General features: G+C 52.0%; 1 protein-coding gene across 3 annotated transcripts in view; it reads right to left on the bottom strand.

The window, feature by feature from the left end:
• LOC128873696 (LIM domain only protein 3-like) overlaps window positions 1-25,967 on the bottom strand; it is a 50,192-nt gene that overhangs the window by 5,418 nt on the left and 18,807 nt on the right. Inside the window, exons 1-3 of one of the 3 annotated variants that reach the window (XM_054117449.1) lie at window positions 14,263-14,550; window positions 3,403-3,514; window positions 2,851-3,114 (exon numbers count right to left, since the gene is read on the bottom strand). In XM_054117449.1, the coding sequence (XP_053973424.1) occupies window positions 2,851-3,114; window positions 3,403-3,491 (353 nt within the window). In that variant the 5' untranslated portion in view covers window positions 3,492-3,514; window positions 14,263-14,550. Of the gene's footprint in view, window positions 1-2,850; window positions 3,115-3,402; window positions 3,515-14,262; window positions 14,551-25,967 lie in introns of those variants that run through there. The other 2 variants (XM_054117447.1, XM_054117448.1) reach the window with 2 other exon arrangements.

Here is a 25,967-nt window from a genome sequence, read left to right as displayed (position 1 = left end):
GGACACGGGTTTCTTGGATAAAATTTGCATACGCAGTCGCTGCAATGTCGGATCTACGAGACCGCGTCGAGGGACGACGGTTGCTGGCGCACAGCGCTACCGCTTTAATTCGCTTTGGCGTTGTTGCGAGGCGAATTTCCTCCGCGATACATAGGATCGTCGAATCGAACACTTTGGTACCTCTGCCCAGGTGGAAGACACGAGAAGAAATTATTGCGATCCCTTTAACCCTTAGAAGCCTGATTTTCCAAATTAAAGTTTAATCTTCGAATAACTAACCCTTGCCTGAATGAAAAGTATATTTCATAAAGTAACACGCCAGCATCTATTTATATTTCATTTTGCACGAGTGCATAGGTACGTGTCGTATACGTTTCTCGACGACCGTGAAGCATTAACGAACGTCGAATTAGCGACGTCGCGGTGGCAAACTGCAATTTGTACTCGACGAGGGCATTAACTGGGCGGTCGTTAAATTTGACCGGACGTCTTCTCGAGAGGATCGAAGAAACGCAGGGGGGACGCGCGCTCCGCCAAGGATTCGCGTGTGTACGCGAAGCCCTGAGCATCGATGTACCCAACGTGCCGTCGTGTGTGTAGGATGCAAGTGAGAGGGAGAGAGAAAGATATCTAATTGGATCAGTAAATCATCCTCTAACCAGGAGGGTGGTAGGCACCGCCACCGGCAACCCTTTATTCTCTGTTATTACAGTCTAAAGTTACCCCGTGTAATTGTTGCTGTTTAATTGCAAACTCTAAGTCGTCGCGTTACACGTCGCGGCGCCCCGCGTATAATTGCCCTCCTCGAGTTCACCCGCTCGTTTTTTACCGACGAAATAATTAGAACCGATTCCCCACCCGCCATCAGCTATCCGAATCTGCCACACGAGGGTAACTCCCCCGAATCGTTTCGATGATCGCACGACCGGTTCCTGAAAATTCCCCGTGCTCAAGGAAGAGCTTGAATTTAAAAAACGATCGAAAGGGGGTGTGTGAAAATTCTGATAGATTAACGATATATAAAATTATACCTAAATATGTTCGAGAAGAACGATGTTCATCCATCGATGACGATACTTCGAACGAAGCTCGAAAGACGATCGATTCAGCAGCGGTGATTCGCGTTTACGCGCAGTTCTATATTACATACGGTTACGCTGTGCTTTTGTTTGACCGCAGTTTGCCGTCCGATGAGAAATCAGGTCGATCGAGTCACCCGAAACGTTCGCCAATCGACGGGAATCGCACGGCGAAACAGGCAATCGTGAAAACCGGTGGGCCTGTTTCCGCTCGAAAAAGCTTCCACCGAGCCGCAAGAACATCGCGCGCGTACAGAGGCTGAATTACGAGACAAAAGAGCGTTTCGTTGATTCCGGCGAAGTCGGTTGCGACGTTGAACGCGACGATGCCTTGGGCATGCCAGCAGAGAGAGCCCCGCTGCTGCTCGCTCGTCGACCCATTGTCGAAGATAGACAATGCCACGCGATAAAAACGTAAAATTGATGCTCTTTTGTTCGCATTGTTTGAGAAGCTGTACTACGTTTGTCGCACGCCTGGACGAACCACTGTTATTGGCTCCAAACTACATTCTCCTGTTCCGTTCTTTCCCACCCCCGCCGGTCCACGACCTCGTCCCGCCACTTTGCCTCTTTCTCTTTTGCACCCCCTTACCCAGACCGCTGCCAATTCGCTCGTGTTCGCCGACAAACCCTCGAACCCTTCGTTCCGTCAATAAGCCCGGTATTGTGCTACGCCACAATTCCATAGTTTCGGCGTTTTACATTGACCGGCTTCCAGCAGCTCGATCCACTTCTATTTTCAAATCCCCCGCTCCGCCGACTCGTTCCCGTATCTTCCTCGGATTTCGCCGAAAAAGTCGCGATCCCGGTTCTTCATTCCTCGACGCAAACCGAAGCAAAAAGTCCCTAATTCGCGGCAACGAACTTTCCCATCCTGACGAATTGTTCGAAGGCGTTCGTTGTAATTGAACCGGCGATGCTCGCGCGTAAATCCCGGGTCCTTCCCGGCATTTGGAGACGGTCTCGCTCGACGACGAGAAGCGACGCGATACAAAAATGTCAGCAGTATCTAGATAATTACATAACTGGTCTCAGGGGTCGACGCAGAGAACGAGGGAGGGGTCAGGACGTGCGCGCGAGAATAACGCGACGAGAAGTTGGTCTCTCCTGCGTGGAATGCCGGCTCGAGCGGGGAAAGAGGTCGCGACGGATAGAGCAGAGGGTGATTTCCCAACTGACCTGTAAAGCAATTCCCGAGCGGACTGTGTCTCGCAAACCAGTACTCGCTTCTTTCCATTCGTCCCTTATACGTCTCTATACCTTTTCCCTGTACGCGTTCCCTTCGCCGCGTCCTTTGTCTCCGTTGATTTTGCACGACCGTGAACGCGCGGTCCTTCTTCCTCGTTTGCATCCCCCTTAACCGCGGTATACGACCAGAAGGTAAACGAACGCTATCGAGACGGAGCGGAAAAATCACCCCAACGGTTGGCGTTCGACGCGGATGGACGAGAGGTCCAATTTCTATGTTGCGGACGGAATCGACGCGAAGAGCTTCTGGAAGAGTGGCATACGGAGCGTTAAACGGTACGGCGGGGATGACCCCTCCGTGGTTTTGAATAGCCGATCGATGTTAATCCGATTATAATCAACCGTAGCAGCTTCGGATGAGAGTCAACTAGAATCGGACGTTTCAAGATTTGGAGCTATTCGATGGCGTTCCGAATTTGTTAATAACGATACAAAATGTGGTATCGCGATACCCATCTCTTCCAGCAGCTATGTTCGCGATATCGCGAAACGAATCTTCGAAACGAGCGCGCGTCAAACTTACCGATAAGTGCACTGCTGACAAGCGAAGCAGTCCAGGTGATAGACGTTCGTCCTGGCCTTCATGACCAGTTCGTACGGCGGTATGTGCTTCTTGCAGGCCGCGCAGTTGCCCGTATTCCCGAACATCCTGAAGTAGTCCCTCTTGCAGAGGATAAGGTTGGCCTTGGTGAACAGAGTCGAACCGACCTCTCCTAACCTACAGTCGCAGCATCCGCACTTGAGACAGTCCTCGTGCCAGTAGAGGTCCAGAGCCTTGAGGAGAAACCTGAAACACCGACCATAGTTTTCGTGCTTACCGACCAGCAGTTCGCGTCGTCGTCCAAGATAATCTTCTACCGCGACTTACACGGGGGAACTTTATCTTCGGCCTACCCCGTCGCTAGCATTTCGATTCTCCGCTCGTTTCGTTACGCGTTTCTTATTCGCCCGCGACAGTCTCGTTAACCGTTATTCTTAGATTTCGATCTCGTCGAGGCGAGTAGACACGTCACCGGAAACGTCGAAGACGTCGTGAAACGCTAGCGGAGAGAATTTAACGCGCCTAAGGGCTCACCTTTCCGTGATCGTCTTTCCGCAACCGGCGCATTCCTGCTGCGTGGTGCCATTTTTATTCGTCTCCGACTTGCTCACGTCCATAGTCATCGTGATTTCGGCTGGAACGCCGTCTGCAACAGAGAAAAAAACACGGACTCGTTGATTCGACGATATCGTGAGATCGTGTCCAGCAACTATTCCGCGTTCTCCACAATGGACCCACCCCGTCGGCGTCGCGACCCTGGAAGAACCAGCGCCGGACCGCGAAATGCCACGTGGTCCGTATTCGACACGCGTTTCGTACGTCGCCGTGATTGCATCGATGGATCGTAAAGGGTTAACTTTTCAAGTTACCGTCGAGTTCGTAAACGTCGAAGACGACTTTGGAGAACGACTCTCGTCGACATCACCGGCCGAGGGTTTGGAAATGCGACGAGGCCAGAATAGACGAAGCATCCGGTCGCCGCGTTTCAAAGATCAACGAGAAATGCGGGTGGAAGCATCGATCACGGGAACGCTCTAACCGCCGATGGTGGCCCCTGTGGTGAAAAGCAGCGACAAACGCGAGATAGAGAGAGAGAGAACGAGGGAGAGGAACACGGACGACCGCATTCGCGGGAACAAACGCGTTCTAAAGGCGATTCGAGAGGAGGGCGGCCGGCTATAACGGTGAGTGGGTGCACGCTGAAGCGCGGGGGCTTAATTAATTAGCCGGATACTTTGAGTAACAATCCATTATTACATACAAACATCCTCGGCCCCGGGGCCGAGCTGTAGCTTTATGCTGCTAATTGGCCTTCTCAAAGCTTGGAGACTCGGGCACGAGTTATAAACGCCACTCCTCTAACTCGCCAGCACCCCGACTCCGTACCTCCTGCCACCACCGCATCCGCCTTGGTTCTCCACCCCTTCGCGTCCTTCTCTCTCTTTCTCTCCTCTCCCTCCCCTCTCGCTATCCCTCTTTCCGTTTGTTCCAATCCGTCTCTATCCTTCCACCACCCACTACTCGTACACGGGTTCCTCTTTTCTGTACAGGCCCGCGCGTTCTCCACCCATCCGCTCACTTTGCTATGCACATAAAACACATACAAACGCGCGGATACGGATACGGATACGGATAGGGAATACGCGAAAGCTGAACGCGGCGTAAAACGCCACACGCACGTAAAAAGCTAGAATGACGAAGTGTTGGTGGGTGGAAGGGCGGATGGTGGGAACGAAGAGGAACAGCTCGTCGGAGGGAGGAACGGGGCAGTGGGAGAAACGGAGAAAGAACGCGGGAGGGCGAGGAAGAGCGAGAGGAACGACGGATAGCGCTAATAACGCGCTCGTGGCGCAAAAAAAGGAAGAAGTATAATTGCCAGCCCTCGTGGCAGGTATTTTTCAAATAGGACCCCGTCCGTTAATTGGAGGGCAAATTAAAGAGGCGCTGCAGAGGAAAAAAACATCATCCCTGTATGGCGTATCCCCTGGACCCCTCTTACCGTGTCCCACCAACACCGGTATCCGAGAAACGCCTCGTGATTCGTCAGACGATCTGCGCGCTCAATTTTTTTTTTTCTCCGAATGTATCTCTTCCTCTAACGACTCTTTCCCTCTCTTTTCACTTCGGCAACACCCGCGTTTGCTCCCAGTTCAATTGACAGGAATGCACCGAGAAAAATTCGTCGCGAGGTGAGAGGGTGCCTGGACCAACGAAGAAGAGGCCAAGCTTTGCGCGGAAGGGAAAGGAACCGCCATCGATCGCGCGATCAAACAGGTTGATCGAAATGCGAGATCGTCGACGAGAGAGGTTCTTTTTAACTCCGTGGCGCGCACCCGATTCAACTTTTCACGTGTGCACGGTTATTTGTCCCGCGCGCGCAATATCGAATCGCGATCCAACGTTGCACCGCGGCCGTTATATCTGGGGCCGGGCTGATGAAACGTTAGATAAAATTAAATTAATCCCGTCAATTTACCGTCCCCATTATTTCGCGACAATGCGCGACGGTATATTGGCGACGGGCCGACGATACCCGAGTCTCAACACCCGACGATTCTGATTTACGCGGCCACTCGCGCGAGGAGAAGAAAAGTCCTCGCGCAAGAAACGGCTTACGCGAGACCAGAGATCGTCGTCGTTCCGAAGGTAACGCAATCGTAAAGTGAAAAGTTGATTTATCGGCGAGGGGCGACGCGTAAGCGTACGCGAACGAACGGGGGGTGACGGTTGAACGCGATACAAGGTCCATCGTTTCCACGCCGACTGTCTTCCGGCTCCGAATAGGAAAGCGGGAGAGCCAGGCGCGGATACGAGGGGGAGAATCCGATCGACGGACGAATCGGCGACGGATACGAGTTTTTATTCGGTCGATATAAGAGGCACCCTTCCGAGATTACGAAACTGCCCTAACAGCAATATGGGATAACCTACCGGCCAACCGAGCCTCGTCCCGGATCGCCGCTGCGTCGTCCCGAGATACGCTGTCGCTATAGGGACAGGGCTGCCGGCTGGTTTAATAAAAATGTCAAATATAAAGTAGCCGGCGGGGACGGACGTTTAGGAAATAAATAAATGTAAAAGAAGCGCAGAGGCGAGGGGAAAAAACCGTCTCCGTGCCGCGAGGGGGAGTGGGTTACGTGTCCGAAGAAGAGAAAGAAAGAGCGGAGAGAGACGGACACGTGGTTGAAAGGGAACATACTATTCGAGAGGACCAGACGAAATTGTCTGACAAAGTTTAAATAATAGCACCCATTATATGTATTTTAAATATTTCACCCAACTCTGCTCGTTTATCGATTCGATTGCGAAAGCGAACCTAAATATCTCGAGTCGGATGGAACCGAACGGGAATGCACCTGTACCGTGAAATCTGGATGAAACGAGTGGTTGGAGAATTCGAAACGAGGGGGAAACTGCGAGGAGGAGTATCACGCTCGGATACGAGACCCTGAAACGGAACGCACCCTCTTCCTCGTCGAGTCACGTTCCGCATCTTGCCGGGTGTCCTTCGATCCGTGGATGGAGAACGCGTAACGCAGACGACGTAGCCGGAGAGTGTACGCGCGAAACAGGGTAGGGAGCGAGGCGCAGGATAGGGCCGAGTACAGGGCACGACGCCGACGCGCTGCATAACACGAGGCGGCAGACACGACTGCAATTTCGGGGTTTAATAATGATCCCAGCCGACGGCTCAAAGCTGTATCCCGTGTCATTATACTGTGAAGTGGAGAGGCTGCTAATTAGTCATTAGCGTAGGAAAAAGACACCTTCAACGGGCTCGGTAGCAGCTGCAGGACGGACGGCAACCCCATCCGACGACGGACGGTGGTGCACAGGTACGGCAAACTTGAGCAAACAGGGTGTAGCTTCTAGCCTACGTCTAATTGGACCCTAGCGACATAAGTTCTGCTAATTGAGACCAGGCCTGTAACTATCAGCCGCGCGACAAGGGCCTTCGTAAATTCGCCGAGATCGACGTCGACGGTGGCCGTGCGACGCTCGACGCTCGCGCACACACTCTACTCTCAGCGATGACTACGCAAACACGATATGCTTCCCATCGTCTCGCGAAACGTTCAACTTTCGCGCGGGAAGAATCGGTGTCGCGTTATTTCCAACTCTCCCTCTTCGTCAAGGGAAAAGGAAGACCGCTTCGTTTGAAACCACGTTGTTTCGTGTTGTGCGCTACTTCCGGTCAGACGGATCAGATGAAGGGTGAACTTTTTGGCTTGGAAGACTCGCGATTCATTTTTCACCGTTTTTAATGAGACTTCAACGTTTACTCTATTTTGCACTATACGTTCGTACCTTCGAGATGGCCTTCGTTGAACCTAATACTTTTCGTCCGCCTGGACGTGTAACGCTAATTTGCATCGTATCTGCACATATATTTCATGGTCTACAAGTTATTAGATTCGCTCCAGTACGCGCGATACAGTTTGCGACCTATGACTAATTGGAAGTCGGTAACGTAGCTGCAAGTTTCGCTAATTGAGACGACCAGTTTAGTAACTACTAGAGAGCGCACCAAGGGCGTTCTCGGGGAAAGGAAATTTCTCAAGGAGAATTCGAATCAACCGGCGAACCTTAATTTCGCCCACTCTCCTTGCTCTCCCCGGCTCCTCGCCGCCATCCTCAACACCCAACACCACCCGCCCGCACGCGAGATTAACGTTTAATTAAGCATCGGCGCTCAACTACGGCCACGCCGTTGATTTCTCGAGTCATAGTTCCCGCAGATATCAAACGAGATCGCCGTCCTCGATCCGATTTCGTTCGATTAGCGAACGCTAATTGCGGAACTTTAATCCGCGTAATTATAAGCCGCCGAGTAGCGCTGTCGGAAAATTTCGCGAATCACGTTCGAACGAACGAAACGTCTCGCAGTTATCGACGTTCAACATAATCGAGGTAAACGAACTAAACGAAGTAAACGAGGGAGAATAATGCGAAACCGAAGCGAACGATGGAGGACAAGAAACGCAATCACGCGGCTCGTCGAGCGTCCCTTCCGCCCTACGGAAAACTCCTCGAAATTCGAACAACGGTAGGCCGGGAACTAAGAAAACTTGGCTAAACCTGTATCAATTTCTCCTGTATCAATTTTAAACATCATCCCATAGAAGAGTGTCGCGTGCTTCTGAAATCACCCTGTATAAAATTTCAGGTTTGCTCGCCGAGAAGCGAGTTTCACCAGGTTTCCTCGATATCAAGCCACCGTGCAACGGTCGGCGATACGTTCTCGCCAATGAATCTCGAACTGGAAGACGTATAACGTTTCGGAGCGGCCGCATAACGAATCTACGAGGAAAGAAAGAGCGGCGAGTCGTCGGCAGAGGAGGGAAGCAAAGGACGAAGTGTTCGGGGTCGACAGAGAGAAAGGGGAGGCAGAAGGTAGCTAGAGCCAAATTTTAATTTCGTCCCTAACAAGGGAAGGTACGGCGTAGGGTGCTCCTCGGCCCCTTCAGGACCATGGTATAACATCCTACAGAATCATTATATCGCCAATTAGAAGATAGCGGAGCTCGCCGACGCCTAACAAGCTTCCTGGGGAGACAGATCTACTCTCGATCCTGCCGTTATATGCGCAGGCAGCCGTGCCGGTGGCGCTGTCTTCGTAGCGAGCTCGTTATAAAATATTCGTCTCGTTGCGCTCCATCTCTCTTTCGCGCGGTACACACTTTCGTTGTCTTTCCATGCGCGTCAAGATATTTTCGAAGCGACAATTAACCGCCAACTACGCCAATTATCGTCGCCAAAAATAACGCGAAAGTCGCGAAAATATGAGCTACAAATGAGAGCGAGATACTCGCTCGTTGAGTAAAGGAACGTTTCACGAAAAAAATTCGGAATTATTTTCGATCGTAAATCAAACTGGTTTTCGATGCGCTTTTCGTGGAGCCCGCTCCGATCGCTTTTCGAATCCCCGACGCGCATTGTTTACCGTTCCAAGCCGTGTAAAATGTTTCTACCGTAAAACACGCGTCGAATATTCCGTTCACGCAAGGGTGGTGGTCGATTCGATGGCACACGAACGCGTGGTTCGAATATCGCGATCGCCATTATCGCGTTGCGCGACGAAGACACGCGCGTCACGCGCGAAATTCGCATTTGTTAATAAGGCTTCTCCACTGTCAACGGAGAACCATTCGTTTCACGCGGTTCCGGTGAAACGCGAAATTAACTGATCGATTAATTGACCGAGCAAACGAGGAAACGAATCGTTATTTTCCTATAAAGTTTATATCGGTCTCGCGGAAGGATACCCGTATGCTCGTACTCTAAAAAAGTACCACTCGTTCAAAATCGGCAATTGGGAGTGTAAGAATACTTCCACGACCTCGGTGCATGCGCCAATCGACGCGCGGAATGTAATTTAAGAGGATAAAGAGAAATATTTTTGGCGAACCGGGTTGAATCGATCGATAGGAGCGACGTAGGTGTTCGGATCGATGTCGGGTCGGTGACGCGCGTATCGCTCCCCTTTTCCGTTTCGGTGAACCCGCTAATCGGAACGACAAGAATGTTATAAAAGAAAGTTCGCGTACGAGCCGCTTCAAAGTCTTCGCCGAGGTGAAATCGACGCGCAGGGCGGCGGCGCGATACACTTTTCTCGGTAGGCAATATTCATAAATCACCCTTCAGCCCACCCCGGGCATTCTCCTACCCCCTGTTATATACGCTTAGAATAAGCACCCCTTTTCCTGATAGAGGGATGCAGCGCCGGGGTCAACTCCCTTCTCCTACCACGCTCTCCTCCGGCAGAGAAAGGCCGAGCGGGAAAAGGAAGCACGAAAGAACGAGAAAATAGGAAAAAGGAGCGAGTGGGAGTCGGAGAACGAAGGCTACGGGACTGTAGTCGAAGACGGCGTTAGTCCGTGGTACCGTGGTACGGGACTCGCTGAGAGGGGGTGGTCTCAGATTCTATTAAGATCTCGGTAAGTCTTGTTACACGGAGAGGCCACGCCGCAAATCTCGCAATAAAACAGCCACCGGTATAACACCGATTCGAGCTACCGTCTACCGACTAGCGGGGATCCTCGATGGCGGCGACGTCGCCGCCGCCTCCTTGTACGTTGCCAAACACCCCCGACGGGAGGTCCGTTCTTCGCGTGGATACAGCACGTACACGAGCATCGGAAACGGAAGAGTCACGGTTAATCCGGGGAGAAAGCAGCGGCTATCGGTTATCCCACCGTTTCTCCGAACGACTTTAAATCGCTCGCTGTTTGATTTAAACAGCCACGGGGAGAAGAGTGCGACCAACTTCGGTCGATTCTGCGGAAGATACCGCGTCCCCCAACATTACTTAGCGTCCTGGTATCCCGGTGCTTCGTCCTGGCCGACGCAAACCGAACACTCCAACGGACGGATTTTGAGCGCAAGAGAGACCCGCTCGGAGCGGATACCTTGTCCCGTTAGCTGTCACTCGTAGGATTACGCTACGCTGCAGCGAACCGACGAGATTTAGTTTATTATTATTTTTTCTATTATTTCTATCAAGAGCGCGATGAAGTAAAGTTTGCGTAGAATTTTAACGAGGCAAGGTTCGTCCGATCCCGTTCTACCATATTATTACGAACGTATAATCGGGGCAATAGAAACTGAAAAGACAAGTACGAAGATCGATGACGCGAGTAGAACAGGAACTGCGGAACTAAGAACCGCGCTGTATAGAAGATCGAAGGCGAGCCGGAAGAGGAGGGTCGGCCTCCGGGCAAAGGGTCCGAAATCAATCAAAACATTAATTGAAAGAGCCGAGAAGACAACGGCGCCCGGTCGGCTAAGGCGGTAGCTATGGACGGTCTTGATAATCGAAAGATATCCTCCTGGCCAATAGCTGGCACACCCGACGAACGACCAGGCAAGTCGACGAACCAAGTTTCCTCTCCTCGTTCGTTTGTTCGGGACGGTCCAGAAGCGGGGAAGAAAATTCGCGGCACGAAGAGACGGCGACGGCGGCGCGACGCCGATAGCAGCCCCGTGTCCGAGATGGGAGAAGCGGTTAACAATGGAAACAAAGTCTTTTTGGCCCGGTGACACGAAACGAGCCGTCATTGTTCGCGGTTCGAGGCGCGGAAACTCGTACACCGCGAGTCCACGATCGGCGCGTCCGACGCTCGCGCAGCCAGTGTCGGATAAATTGTTTATCCGACCGAGGAGAACTCGATCGTTCGGGTCGGTTGATTCGATTCGAACCGTAATGTACCGCAACCGTTGCGAACCGTGCAGGGACGGTTAACGAACGCGATCCTAATTCGATCGTGGACCGATGTTATTAGCGAAACGCCCGTCACCGCTTTATTAATTAATGAATAGATTTTAGTCCGTGGCAGGTTAATTATTCAACGTTGGTCGGCTTCGGTGCAACTGCAAATGGTTCTTTAACGATCGTGGGAGGGTGCCGGTACTCGCTCGACCTGTTCACGCGGAGATGAACGAGATCCGAACGAAAACTCGGCTACTAAATCTGTATTTATCGTTTCTGGTTTGCTCGACGAACGAAGATGACTTTTTGATTCGATCCCATCTCTGGGTCCGCGAGAGACGGGGGCGCCGATAAAAGCGCGCGAGCCTTCGGACCCCTCGTAACCGCGGGCTTCGCGGGCCAATCGGTCTCGAAATTTTGCATCACATCCGCGGATCGCCTTATCGAGTCGCCCCGCGGACGGAAACGAATTAAAGTTCCAAGTTAATTATATTCGCGTTCGCGTGCAATCGCGGCCCGCCCAGTTCGTGGCGAGCGGAGGGCGGCACGCTAAAAATTAGACCGGCAAGCCCACCCTCTCGCGCTCTCGTCTATCCAGCCACGAGGAGAATTCGTGGTTCTCGCGTAACTGTGAAACGTGCGTCGGGGCACCTTAAAAAATCTTTTAAATGGAATATTGGGGCCGACGCCCAGAAGGACGCGGCATCGCCACCTGGCGGAGTGCCCAAAGACCCGCGGGAAGCTTCAATCGCCGTAAAAGCAACGCTTCTGGATGGATACAGGCGGAAGGGTGAAGGGCGCGGGGTCAGAAGTTAAGTTAGAAGCTCGCGCGGGTGGATCGCGTGGACGCGACGAGGATGGAGAGAAACTGGCAACGTGCGAGAGAGACGTACAGAGGGAGAGAAGACGGGAGAAAAGGACAGCGAACGCGATGGTCAGTCCCGGAGATACACGTTCGACCGATGCAGCCGACTTAAGAGGATTACATTTGATATTTCGATCGGGCAAAGTGGCTTTTTATTGGACATTCGGCTCTCGGAATTATCGCTGACGCGTGTCGAAAGACGTTACGCGTAGCCGGTATTATTAAATTATATCGCTACCGCGGTACCCTATAATTTCCTGACCATTGCCGACAGATACCTAATGGAAGCGTATCATCCTGTCACGAAACCAGCGAGACTCGACGCTGTGCCGATGCTTCGCAGATATTCGAAATTCGTGTACAGTGACGGGTTCGTAGGGCGCTCCTATATCTTTCGCCTTTATGACGTTACGCTTACTATGGAAAATTCGTTCAAATTGATCTAATTGTAGATAAAAAGGAGATAGTTACCAAATAAATCAATTGTTCAAAATTCGTCAATTATTAAATTTTTAGCGTGTCCAAACACAGTCCTCCTCGTGCTTTTAGTATCGCCCATTCGAGCTCGTCTACAGCCTGGTATTGGCGCTAAATCGTGTAAACACGCATTGGTAGGACGTCCCAGAGGTTTTCTACCGGATTCAAGTCCAGTTCCAATCCAGTTTACCGTCTCCATCGGTGTGAAACCACTCGCAAATGCAGACTTTTTTGTGGACGATGGCACTATTCCGTTGAAAGCTACTGGCTCGCAGACGCCCGGATTAAATTGTTTAGACACAAGTTTTTAAATCCGACACGCCCGAAGAATGCGCGGAAACGATCGATTTAAACGCGGATCGATCCATTAGGAAGGAAATGCGACGATGTGGGAAGACGGTTGCGACGAATCCCGTTCGCTTCGAAATTGCAGCCGTAAACGTTGCAACAGCATCGGTGGCACGACACGACGCGAGGCGTCACGGTCGTACTTCTGCTTTTAGCCGTAGCTAATTAGCCGCACCAATTTGTCGGTGTAAAATAAACGTTTGCCGCTCTCGACCGTCTCCCTCGCTCCAGTTTTCTCAATTTATTTGCGAACTGCGAGCGGTGCACGGAGCACACCTCCACGCGCGCCCGATCGTCTGCCCGTGCACCAACCAAAAGCCCCCCTTTCTCCCTCTCCTGTTACTCCAACTTCAAACGAAATAATGAAGTCACTCCGTTCGAGCGGATGACTAACGAGATCGCTGCTACTAAAACTGGGGCCAATTATTGAAATTCAAACGACCGGATGCTCTTGCGCCACTGTCCTGGTGGGACGGGAGGCGGACATTCGTCGATATTCGTTAGAATCGAGTCGTAATCGATGTCACGAGGGAAAAGGATGGATGAATATCCTGCAGACTAAGACGGGCACGCCGTTTGATATGACAGTCGGCGGACATAATCGAGGAACCAAATATTCTTGCAACGATATAGAACTTATTCCTATATTTATCCCTGGTGCTCTTACAGAAAAGTGGTGTTAGCAAACGAAGAGATTAATACACGAAACAATTATACCCTTAGCGAGTTATCGAGCAACACAGTCTCACCCGAACAATCGACGAGCGTGGACTCCTGGATACTACGAACGGTACTTCCGTAAATTAAATTCTGCCGAGTGCTTGCCTCGAAGGGATGAGAATTCTGTCGCCGTTATCAGAGCCAAATAAAGCGAACGAACAGGGTTTCGTTGAGAGTAACCATTTGTGCGATAAATAAAAACACCTGAAGCTGCGGAGGCAGTCGACGAAAGTAACCTAGTAATGCGAAAATTAGCGAAACAACGTGGCAGCATTTTACAGGATGCAGATTAAGTTCACTTCTAAGGAATCCCTATCGCTAACGGCAACCATACGATCGCGTCGCCCGAGTGCCACCGGTAACGAGGACACAGTCTGTATCGGTGACTAGATGTATCCATGGAACTCTCCAATCACACCATGGAAAACCGTACGATGATCGTTGGTCAACGTAGAAAGCACGGGGAATTTTATAAATTTTATGCTAAATTGAACGTGTGATTGCATTCGCTGCGAAACGTGCAAGCAAATTGATGAAATTTCAATTACGCGTCACATTACGGACTCTTTCCTCGTTATCCGCCTACGTCTCTCGCAGTTACGCTCCAATTAATCTAACGATCTTCACCGTTCGAGAAGAGCATTACAGGTTTTAACCGCGAGCGTGCCATCCCGATCAACGGGAACTAATCTACCAAGCGTTACGCTAATACTCGCATTTTAAATCGGGAAAATCGTGACATATCGGATAATTAAAAAAATTGCATCGGATTTACCTGTCAACCTTCCAAGTCCGAGCCAACTCCTCCGTGGATTCCCTCCGTCACGTGACACTACACCAGCCGCGTAAAACAACGTTCACCGTATGACGTTTCGGTTAAGTTTCCCATCGGAACGAAAAATTCATTCCCCCAACAGAGTTTAATCGAAGACGTCGCAACTGACCGGCGAGTGTTTACGTCGAACGGTATGACATTCCGCGTCTTGATCACCGCGAACGAGAAACGGAGTACCGGACGAGAAACTCACGAAACCGCCAGACCAGCGGCTGGTTGTAAACTGCCGAGTACCGCGTGCGACCACGGCACGCCACCGAGAATGATAAATCCCCACTACCCTCGCCACTCACCCCTCCGAAATCCCCGCTCCGAATCCCGCGATCCCACCACTGCGGGTATCATTGCCCCTGCCGCGGCTGTTCGAGGTTTCCCCCTCCGAACGCCCGCACTCGATCGTCAACGCACCCGTATCCAAACCCGAGGAACTCGCGCGGTCAGAAACCCGTATTTGCGCCAGCCATCGAACCCGCACTCGCTGCCCCACTCGACTCTTCGTTCACGCTGCCGCACGGTTTAACTGCTACTCGAGCGGAATTCTCCGCGATGCGGAGTGGCGCGGCGTTCACGCTCGGGTCCGATTAAGACGGCACACGATTAATCGCTCGAAAGCGCGGCTAGCGGTGGCCGGCCAGCGTTCCATCGATCCAAGCACCGCTGCCACTCACGGGGAACAGGGGTGCGAGAGCGACGCGGATGTAGGTAGATCCGATAAAGGGGGATCATTCTACGGTCGATTCCAAGAGGTCTCTCCGATGCTTCGGCATTTGACTTATATAAGTTAATTAAAGGCGAGAATTACAATGACGATCAAGGGGGTGGTCGGAACGGCGAAGGACAGACGCAATGAAAACGTTACTTCGATGTCCGGTTTACTAACCATACGGGCATCGATCGCAGGAACGACAAAAGTGTCTCCAATTACCGCCCTTTCGCGGATAAATTGCTAAAGGGATTGTTCGCGTCGAACGAAAGTGTGCGCTTCTGCACACGCGGGAGAAACGGAGTAAGCGGACAGGAGGCGAACGAAGCTAAAGGGCGAGAGAGAAGGGGAAACGGAGGTTGAGGGAACAACGCGATGGATCGCAACCCGAGTCCAGACATAGCGACGGAGGATTAACCACCGAAGCGGCGTGCTCTCATCGTGGAAATCCACCCCTAATGTCGCCCCTACGAACGTTCCTCGACGCGAGGAGAACGCAGGGATGGCATCCCTACTATATGTCTGATTCTCCTGGCGGGAGACGCGTCTACCACCCCTACGAAGCCACACCTCCCATTACAAAAATTACACTGGCCGCTGATTTAGTGTTCTGCGCCGGTTCTTCGAGGGGGTGGTCGCGGAGCGAAAGAGGAACAGGCTTCGGGAGCTACCGTGGCGCGCGAGGGTTCCTCGCAAAGTAGGGTGGGGACGTAAGTAATGAAAGGGTTGCCGCCGTCGGCTTCGAGAATCACGGAATCATTCGGCAGATTAAATTAGAAAGGCTACGACCTTTTTTCCACTCCCGTACTATCCACACCTATGCGCTGCCCAACGAAATGGATTAGGCCATGTTTACTGCCGCCATCGGCGATGGTCTCTTTTAATTACCGGCTGATTTATGACCGGCCACTGATTAAATCAGTAAAAAGAGTGGATTACTCCGACAAAATGACGTTCCCGTGAACTTATTTAGTTCGCTGTTACGCTTTCTTCGTTCGCCGTCTCTGTCGTCCTCGACCTCGGTCGTCGACGCGACTAAATTTAACGTCCGCCAAGTTTCCGGTTCGCGGAGAGCGTGTACGATCTGTTTTTCGAATCGAGATTTCGACGCATCGGTTCACAGTCCGCCTCCATTCTTTTTCCGTCCACCCGCGCGCCCTAACCCTCCATTTTCCGCGAGCGAAATGAAATTGGGGCGATTGCCAGGTTTCCTCTGCAATCGGGAAACGAAACCGACCATGTTGAATTTAATTTCGTAGAAGTGTTGCGGGAGGTCTGTCGGGGCTTCTGGCTCGCGGCGACCAACAACATACTCGACACGCCGGGCCGTTGCTATTCCCCGCTCGAAAGCTACCTTGCGTAAAGCGCGTAAAACACGAGCGAATGAAACATTCTCACCTCGAAGTCGTTTACAAAATTAATTTTTTCTACGTCCATCGCGAACGTTGCCGAGCTTCGGTTCTTCGAAGGTCCTGTGCTCGCGACAATTCGAAATTGTAGCTAGGAACGGGCAAACGAACGAAAGATCGGTGGAAACGGAGGAAGGGCGATGTACAGAGAAAACTAGAAAAGCGAACCGACAAGAGAGAGGAAGAGAGAACTGTAGGGATAGAGAAAACAGAGCGAGAGCGGGGAAGATAGGGAGGGTACTAATCGCTTCTAGGGACTTTAATGGAGGTTTTCTGTACGCCGTCTACTTTGTCCACGACTTATACTACTTCGAACCGGTTGGAAGTAGAGTATTTGGAAGAAAAAGCAGCCGGAGAGTAGCGTTACGTGTATTAAGCTAAACGGCACTCGGGGTCGGTCGGTCGCGAGCTCCTGTCTCCCGAAGAAACGTGTCCCGTGTCGATGCCGAAATAAATTCCACGGTTGCCACCGGCTTGGTTTCGTCGCAGCCATGCGAACTTGGTCCCCGAGCGGATTTATTTAGGGTTCATTAATTAAGAGCTCGCACGGCTTCAACTTCTAAATTCGATCGAACTTTTCTTCGATAAAACCTAAATTCGCCGCAGTCACGCGATACACCATTCGTTCTCCGCGATTCTCGGCGTGTACGTCGAAACGAATACATAATTTGCCGACGGCCACCCCCAATTTTCGTTCGACGAGCCTAAACTGATTTATCGAGTAGCTGTCAAAGTATAACAGTTTGTTGCTTCTTATCGCTACGTCGCGTAAACGTTGAGGTGGGATAATCGTCGTGGACGCAGCTAGAAAAATGCCGCAGCCCGGTATGCACCAGAGAATCGAATCGTTTCGCGTTTCAATCTCCCGTCAGCCACGGGAAGCGTATTCACAAAAAGTTGATGGTCAAGTTTCCCGGTAATACCAACGTGTCCCCGGATATAGATGTCCGTAGAAGGCTCTACGATGAGCGAACGGGCAGAACTCGCGCGGACGGACGTCTCGAGTCTGTTTTCCGAGTCCCCTTGGACTTCTCCGAGAACAAATTTTTTGGAATAGCGGAATATCCTGCTTACGAACATGCAAAAAGTCTCTACCACGATTCGAAACAGCGAGAATTCCGTTATTTTTCCTTACGCGAGCGGGCTTTGCAGTCCGTCTCGATCAAGAGCGTCCTCCTGTTTCGGTTTCAGACGACCAATCGGGTCAAAGCCCGCGCGTGTTCACGCTCGCCGCGCAGTTTGGTGGATTTATTATGCATGAACCTGATGTATCGGACATCGGTCGGGCGGTTACTCGGGGCGCGCGCGTGTTGGTACCGATCGTGTGGCGCTGGCCATCCAGGGAGCTAGACGTTACTCTCGAGAGTGGACCGAGAAAGGACGACTGCGAAGGACGAGAAGAAAGATGGTGCGATTCGGTGGGAGCAGATGCGAGTAGTTCTGACAAACGGTCCTCCTCCGACTCGCTTTTCGCGGGCCGCTTTTCTCGCTCTCTCCTTTCCCCGTTGCGAGGCAACTTCTATCCGTCTACCTCAACGATCCAGTCCCCCACGACACGCGAATGGCTACGCACGCGATACGCGATCGGTGATGTATTTTCGTTCGCGCTGCTCCCCTTAATTATTCGTTAATTACTCCCAAAGGTCTTGTTCCCGTGTTTCGAAGAGAAACGTTTCGCTCCGAACTGTTTCCCCGGGTCCTCGATGTCATTAACAGTCCGGACGTATTTTTCATCGGAAACCTATCGACGCACCCTTAAAAATTCCAGCTCGTTTACATCCCGGCGGAAAAATATTTGTACACCAAGCGGTCCGCGGAGAACGCGGGCCCGTAGCTCTGCCAGGCATCAACGTTATCCCCCGCACGCGCGACCCTGTTTTGTTGTTCGAACGCGTAGATATCGCATCGTTGACCCGTCAAATATTTTTCCAAGCGTGTATTCGAAAAACAACTACGCAGTTTACGCCTACCGGGTCGAACGGCGGGACTAGGACGGAGAGACGAGCCGGTGGTCTTCGCGTCGACGACGACGAACGGCGCTGCCGAGAGTTACGGATTTTGGAAGAACGCAGCCCGATGGCATCGATGCTCGCGTGGCACAGATACCGAGAGCTTTTCTGGAAGAGCAGGGGTCCATTAGCCGACTCGCCTGTCTTCCGAGTCCATTACAAGATGAGCCACCAACCCCCCGAGCGTCCTACCCTCCGCTTTCAACTTACTCAACGATACGGTGCTCAACGTAGATACGTTTCTTCGTCCTTCTCGTGTCCTCCTCTCTTCCTCGCCTCCGCTATCCCTCTCCCCAGTCGTTTGGTTCAGGGTTTCTCCTACCTTTGATATATCCTCCCCCACCCCCCCCCCCCCCACCGCTTACTTAACTTCTCAATCCTTCTTGTCCAGCCTCTTAATCCCTTTTCGCGCAAACAGATTGCAACGTAAAAGGTATCGAGCGTTATTTCATAGCGCCATACGATTACCGACCTCTTTTTCGCCACTCCTAAATAAACAGGGTTAGAGGGACGAAAACGACGCCTCGAAGGGTTGTCTACTTAGACCGGACGACGATTCTTCAACTGTACGTAATCGATAACTTTACTCGTACGAGCTTGCTCGTACTAAAAGACTCTGAAATATCGTTCGTGTTTGAGGTATTTACACATCCGGTATCGCTAGAAAAAATCCCGAATATCAGCATTCTTCTCGAGCCGAAAGGTTCCCCCTTGAAAGAAGAACCGCAACTTGTAGAGTCCCCCAAATGTCATGGCACGACGGTGCTTCGAGTTTCAACGCGTAAGTGCCACCGTGGTTAATCGCATTTTTTAAATAAAAGGCAGCGGAGGGGCGCCCTAAATCGTCGCTCGTCCAAAGACAGATCAGAGGATTACGCTCGAACGGTGCGCGTACGTACGTGGGAATGTCTCGGGTGAAAACGAGACGCGTAAAGGCGGCGGTCTCGTCCTATCCCTTTTCACGCATTATTCGCCATAAAGTATGTACAAAAGAAGTAGAGTCGGACGAGCCGGATCGTGCCACATCGTCCGTAGGTACTTATACCGAGCACCACGGTTGCTGCGACGTTCCTTGATTTATTCACCCTCTGAATTTTTTACCGTGCCAACCTTTACCGGGCCTCTGCGGACTTTGCTGCCCCAAACGAACACGTATATCCTTCCAGTTGCTTCGGACACGATGTATTACCGAGCTGCTCTGGCTGGATCTCTCGCTCTCTTTTCCGAGCCAGCTTTTTCGGTCTCGTGAAGTCTCCTCGGACACGATCGGCTTCCAGCACACTCAGGATAATTGAACCTGCATGTACCTACGTCTCTTGAAAGATTGACGAATATCGTCGGGTAACGACCTACCGATGCATAACGAGGATACGAAACTACCTCGGACTCGCGACTCTTGCCGTGGGAGGAAAAAGAAAAATTGGCGGGAATCGAGTATTCGAAGCCAAAGATCGTGGCGGTTCTCGCGATACTGATACATTTGCAAGACGAAACGGGATCGATTCATCGACGCACCCCGGACAGGCATTCCGGGCACAGTCGTGCGAGCGAAAAGGCACGAGCTGTCTATCAAGACGGTAGCGCGACGTCGGTGCTTGCGAGCAATAATTTCAAAAAATGCAATAATAGTGCGCGCGACTGAGGCCGTAATGGATAAATTGCTGAGAGCCCGTCCGTACACACCGATAATGCGAACAGGCAGACAGGCAGCCAGGCAGGCAGGCATGTGGGGTGGATGGATATTGCTTAGCGGAGACTGGAGAAACCCCTCTTTCCTATATTATTCTCCCCATCCCCTGTATATTTCGTTCAGCGAGTGCGCCGAGTAACGCGCAAACGTTCAAGGAGCCGACAGAAAAGAAATTAGTTTTAAAGCGGTTACCGTGAATAATTTTCGATAAGCCCCGTGAAACCTTCTCCGCTAGATGCACCTCGAATCAACCACCGAGGGATGAATCACCAGGGGTTGGGGATCGAGTATCTGTTTTCGAATAAAACGCGTTACGCTTCGCGTACCTGTGCTCCAGATGTCAAGGCAGGAGACGAAGAAGCATTTTTCTGCTCTCTCGCGTTCGAGTTATTATTATTTTTATTTTACCCGTACCAACTCGTTCTTATGCGACGTAACTTGGAGTTAAATATTAATGGATCGTCTACTCGAATTTGTTCCATTCGGCCACGTTAAAATACGTTCGTAGCCATCGATACCGGAACCAGGTAACTCGGCGCGACAGCGGTATAAGCGAGATACCCACCCGCGCCATCCATCGACGATAATTGCCTTATTGACATTAATAAAACGAGCCAGATACCGTCGAGTACGTTATCGAGGTGTATGCACGCGTGGACACGCATACACGCGGGAGAGTGCGTAGACATTTAAGGGGGAACAGCTAGGCGCAGCTGCGACGCGATCGGAAGAAGCGTGTGAGAAGATGCAAACGCTTGCGTGTTTCTTAGCAATAACTATCGATAAGATTATGTACTTTGTATGGAGGATTTTGGTCCAATCAACGTCGCGTTTGAATATTTCGTCCGCAGTCTCCTCCTTAGACGATGCCAGGCTGTTTCAAAACAGAATCGAAAAGAGAACGCGCGCGACATCGAACACATGGTAATCGATAAATATTTTCGATCGATGCGTATCGACGGTATCGTTACCTCTAGCAATGGGAGACAAAATTATTCGCGGGAACGCACCGTGACAAGGGAATACTTTGTCCGCGACAAGACACCCCGACGCAACGTTCTTAATACATAACCGCGCCGCCACCGCCGCCATCAGCGTCACTGCCGTCGCTATGGACGAAGTAATACGGATAAAAGCATAGAATCATAAATAATCCATCGCGCAACGGAACATTACCTTCGCGATGCTCCGCGAGCTCGATCCGCGTGGCATTCTATAGCGCGAAAACTTGGAAGATCGAAACACGTAGCGCGCGGTTTCGAATGGAAACCGAGAGAGGGTCGAGTCCGGGGGCGGAGAGACGAATCTCGGCGTATTTACATCGCGGCTTACCCGCGATTATTTTTGCTTCCGAAAGTTCGCCACCGTCTCGAGTATAAGCTAGAGGCGGATAATAAAAGCCCGTAGGAAGAGGCAGCCCGTCCGAGAGTGGAAGAACCGAAGGGTCTGAAACGCCGACGAAGAGAAGAGACGCGGCGTCGGGGCGGAGAGGAGGAAGGGAGCAGCGATATTTCACGGGTTTCGCGTGCGGGCGAACTTTAATAATATTCGTTCCATCAGGTATGGCCGGCCTCATATTAAGTCGGTCCGCGGTGGACGAGGCGCTGGAGGGGGGGCGGCAGGATGTGACGAGAGGGCAACGGGAGAGAGGAGCGAACGGAAGAAAGGCGAGGAGAGAGGATCGTACAGAGGGCTCGTCGTGGGGCGCGGGTGAAGGCGGTGGTAGCGGTGCCGGGGAGCACAGAATGAGGCGTGTAATAAAGTGAGTTTTTAATTTCCACCGGTGCCGGTGCCGGTGGTTGGCCCCACGGGTAGGGGTAGAAGGCACGGGGCTTGCCCCCATGCCCGTGCCCCGGCCTCGTGGCCTGTCGGCTAGTATTACTAGATAAATCACCCAACAGGCAATAACCTCCCGCCTGCCCGTCCGTTCTTCCTTGCGAACCACCTCTGCCCCCTGGTCCTCTGCCGCCGACAGCACCGATACGCGCCCGCTCGTCGCTACGCTCCGGAAAGAAGCCTCTGCGAGTCGAACCACCGATTTTACATGCTCGGCCGAGTCAAACTCGTGTAACCATCAACAGGATATCGTCGCTATTTCTCGCTTCGTCGCGCTCGTTTCGGAAGGAAACACGTTTCCTCTTTCCCGCGAATCTGTACTCTACTACTGTCTCGGACAAGGACGATCGGTTCGTCGCCGCGTTTGGACACAGGAGCGTTTATCCTTTTTTTTTTTAAATTCCAAAAAATCGTCAGCTTCTAGACCTCTCCAGCTGTACCCACTCCTGTATTTGACTTTGTGTCCGAAGCCTCGATAACGTTCCTACAACGATCCACTTGCTTCGAAAACGGGGTCGAAAGGCTCTCCGCAACGACGGTGCTTTATCCTCGATCCGTTCAGTTTATCTGCGAGAACTATTTTTCGAACGGGACGATCGCCGTCCAAACACGTGGTGAAATCCAAAAACCAATATTTGAAAACCGTGACGCGCACACGGACGGACAGAGGAAGCGATCTTCCCGTCGAACAACACCAGCATGGGGATCGTAAAATTTGGCCGACGCGACGCGTCCCGTGCCGTTCTCTCGGCTCCTCCCAGATAACCTGAGAAAATATAACAAGTCCCCTGGGGGAAACGGCCGGGTCGACGCTCTTAAGTCCGTCCTGCCAACAAATTAATGTCCTCGGATTACAGAAACGGGCCGTTGGGAGAGATTTTCGTCGGAGACCGACGGATACGTTTTTAAAATTTACTTTAATCCTGGCCGTTCTCCGTCTGCGAGACGCGTCGGATAATATACGCGCACGGCGCCGAGAAACGTGGACATTCTTCGCCTCGTCAATTTTGGGAAAAACGTGAATCTTCTACAAATAAATTTTCGTAGCTCTCCTAAAAGTACACGCGCTCTTAACACGCATAAATATACGCTTCGCGAGCGAGCGGGAGTGCGGAAAGACTTGGAAAAGAGTGACGGGGGGGAAAAGAGCAACGGGGAGAGCTATGAAAACAGGCAGATTAGCGGCTTTAATGCGGCACTTCCTGCCTGCGAGCCACAGCCGAGGGGACCAGGCCTGGCAACTTGACTCTGAACTTGCTCAGAAGCCGGGAACACATCTGGAACGTTTCTTCCGCCGTACCTTCTTCGTCGTCTCACGATACGGTTTCACTCTCCTTCCTTCATTCTCTCAGGATGATCTCGTCTCGTCACTCCCTCGCTCCGCAGCAGCTTTTTTTCGTTCCTCGCTCGCCCTTTCTCCATAATCGGTACAACGTGAGTGCTCTCGAGTAATAGGCAAAAAGTGAGAAATTACGTTCGTTTGGTCTGCTATATTGCTAGACTTGGTCGGGGACGTTCGCCGGATTCGAGATCGGCGAAGGGTAACGGAGTTCTTTTGCCTCGTGATAATTAACCTCGACGAGGTCTCTGCGCGATCGGCTGCGCGATCATAGATCGGAACTAAGCGATCTCGAGAGATCGAATGTAAAATAGCCGGCGGTTATTTATTCGGTATTATCAAAAATTACCCTTGGCGTCGATACGATTCGTCGAGCAGAAGGGAAACACGCTACCCTATGCGCGTAGGCGAACGGGGGTTTGCGTTTGACCGGTGCACGAATTTAATTCGGCGGAGGGCTGATCGAACCGACGCGACGCAACGTGGAGGGCGAATGGGCGAAAGAAAGGAGGAAAGAAAGGCGTCCAATTTTCGGGATATTTTCACCCGAATCCCAGTAGCCGACAATCGTTCATTAACAGATTTTTTCTCGCGACACCAGGTTAAATTGTACGGAGTCCGTGGCTCGTTCGGGTTGTCGAGGTTCGTCGCAGGGGGTGGGTATTGCTCGCGTTCGCGTTCGCATTTAAATAAAAAGCGACGGTGGCCCGGAGCGGTGATATGTCTGTCGTGCTCGCAGTGTGCAGTGCGCCTATGTACCCGGGGCGATAGGTGGCTCTGAGCGTGGCGAGGGATTTCAGGGGCTCGAGGGGTGTCGAGGGGTCAAATGGCGGGCAGAATGCGCGGTGATTGCTGGAGGGCCGCATAATTGCACCCTTTGTGGTGCAATCAGCGGCGCAACTTGGCCGGCGCCTACGTCTATCGGCCCTCGTTCGCTCTCTCTCTCTCTCTCTCCCTTCAACCCCGTTGCTCCCTCGTTTCATCTTTCTTCTCATCGGCCCCTCTTCACGTCCGTCTCTTTCGATCGTCGTTCTTTCCCTATCGGCGTCTCCCCGTCCCGCTTTAACCACCGTCGACGCACTAGCACCCCAATCGTCCCTTAAATTCCCGTCGAGTTACTTATATCGTTAAGTCCGCCTATTGCCGAACGAAGATGGAGTTTTCCACCGACGCGGCGCGTCGTTTCGGTGGTATCGGAATTCGACGCCGCCTCGATCAGGGCCGAGGGAGCCGGGCGAATATTAACGACGCATTTGTGCCGTAAATTGACGCGCGATGAAATTACGGTTATTCTTTTGAACGGCGAAGGCGTTGGTCTCGTCGCGAGGACGCTGCGTTCGTTTCGTTCCTGCGGTGCGGCTGCGATGTGGACCAAGAAAGAAGATACGAAGGGGAGAACGAACAATTAAGCAGGAACGACATCCGTGACGACGGGATCTCGTCGGTCAAAACATCTTGCCAGCCAGGCACATGGTGGCCACGGTTGCCCGCATATGCGTACCGTTCGCGTGTATCCCCTGAGTATTCACAGGAATGTTTATCTTTTCTTCGAGGCTCTCGTGTATTAATTCGGTGGGGCCGGCCTGTACAAAGATTAGAGGAAACCGCAGCTGGTCCCCTTCTGCGGCTTTTTTTTTTCATTCTTCCCTTTCTCGTCGGTGTTCTTCTTCGTCCGCGTTGTCCATAATGCTCTCGTACACGCTAGCCGCGGGCGAGCGCGTTCCATCTGCCTCGCGAACGAATTCAAATTCGTAATGCGCGTTACGGAGGGAGCGCGAGAGATAGACGGAGGGCTCGAATTTATATATTTTAGAGGAGTCCGGAGGATATGTCGCCATCGACGGAGCAGAAAGTGTCTTAGCGCGGTAGCCGATGCTTCGTCCTCCTCGTGGACTTGGCGCCAATGCGATGGACACGGAGAATGGATCCACGTGATTGAGAATCACTGGAGCTTTAAGCTGGCGACACGACGATGCCATTACCGCGTCGACCTTCCCCCGCCACATCCCCGCCCTGCACTCCCTTCACCCCCGCGAACCCGCTCTCTCGTTTCATCTCTCGCTCGTCGTACTCCTCCAACCCCTGCTCTCGCTCTCTCGCACCCTCTCTCCCGCCCCGTCCTGTCTCTCTTACTCTCTCACGGATTGATACGACCAGGGTCTTCCTCCGCGTCTCTCCCTTTGTCTGTGCACCCCGAGTCTTGAATTATACAGACAGCGCCACTTAAAATAATACGGCCGGTATAAACTGTGCATCAACGCTAAAAGCTGTCATTTTCTGTAAGCCAGAATTATGGAGATTCCATGGTGGTGCCGTTGCCGTGCACCGCGCGCCACCAATACGTTCCCGTCGTTACGTCGCGGAGAAGACGTCGCTGGAAAAGGTAAAAGAACCCGCGCGAAAAGTAAATGTGACCGCGCTCGCGAGAGGCAGAGGGTTTCATTAATTCGGCGCCGTAAACTATTATTCGGCTCCGATAATTAAAAGCGACGCGAGCGAATGGTTCCTCGCGAAGAAACACGGAAGGGATGAGCCGAAGGTGTACCGTACCCCTCGACAAAAGAGCAACCTTATTATCCTGTCGGAAGACAGAGCCCTAGACCTGTAAATAACGATGACACTGCTACGCGCCGAGCAAAGAACGTATCGTTATTCGTTA

Source organism: Hylaeus volcanicus, chromosome 3, assembly GCF_026283585.1.
Source record: "Hylaeus volcanicus isolate JK05 chromosome 3, UHH_iyHylVolc1.0_haploid, whole genome shotgun sequence".
Taxonomy (NCBI): Eukaryota; Metazoa; Arthropoda; class Insecta; order Hymenoptera; family Colletidae; genus Hylaeus; species Hylaeus volcanicus.
This window is presented reverse-complemented; position numbering and strand designations above follow the sequence as displayed.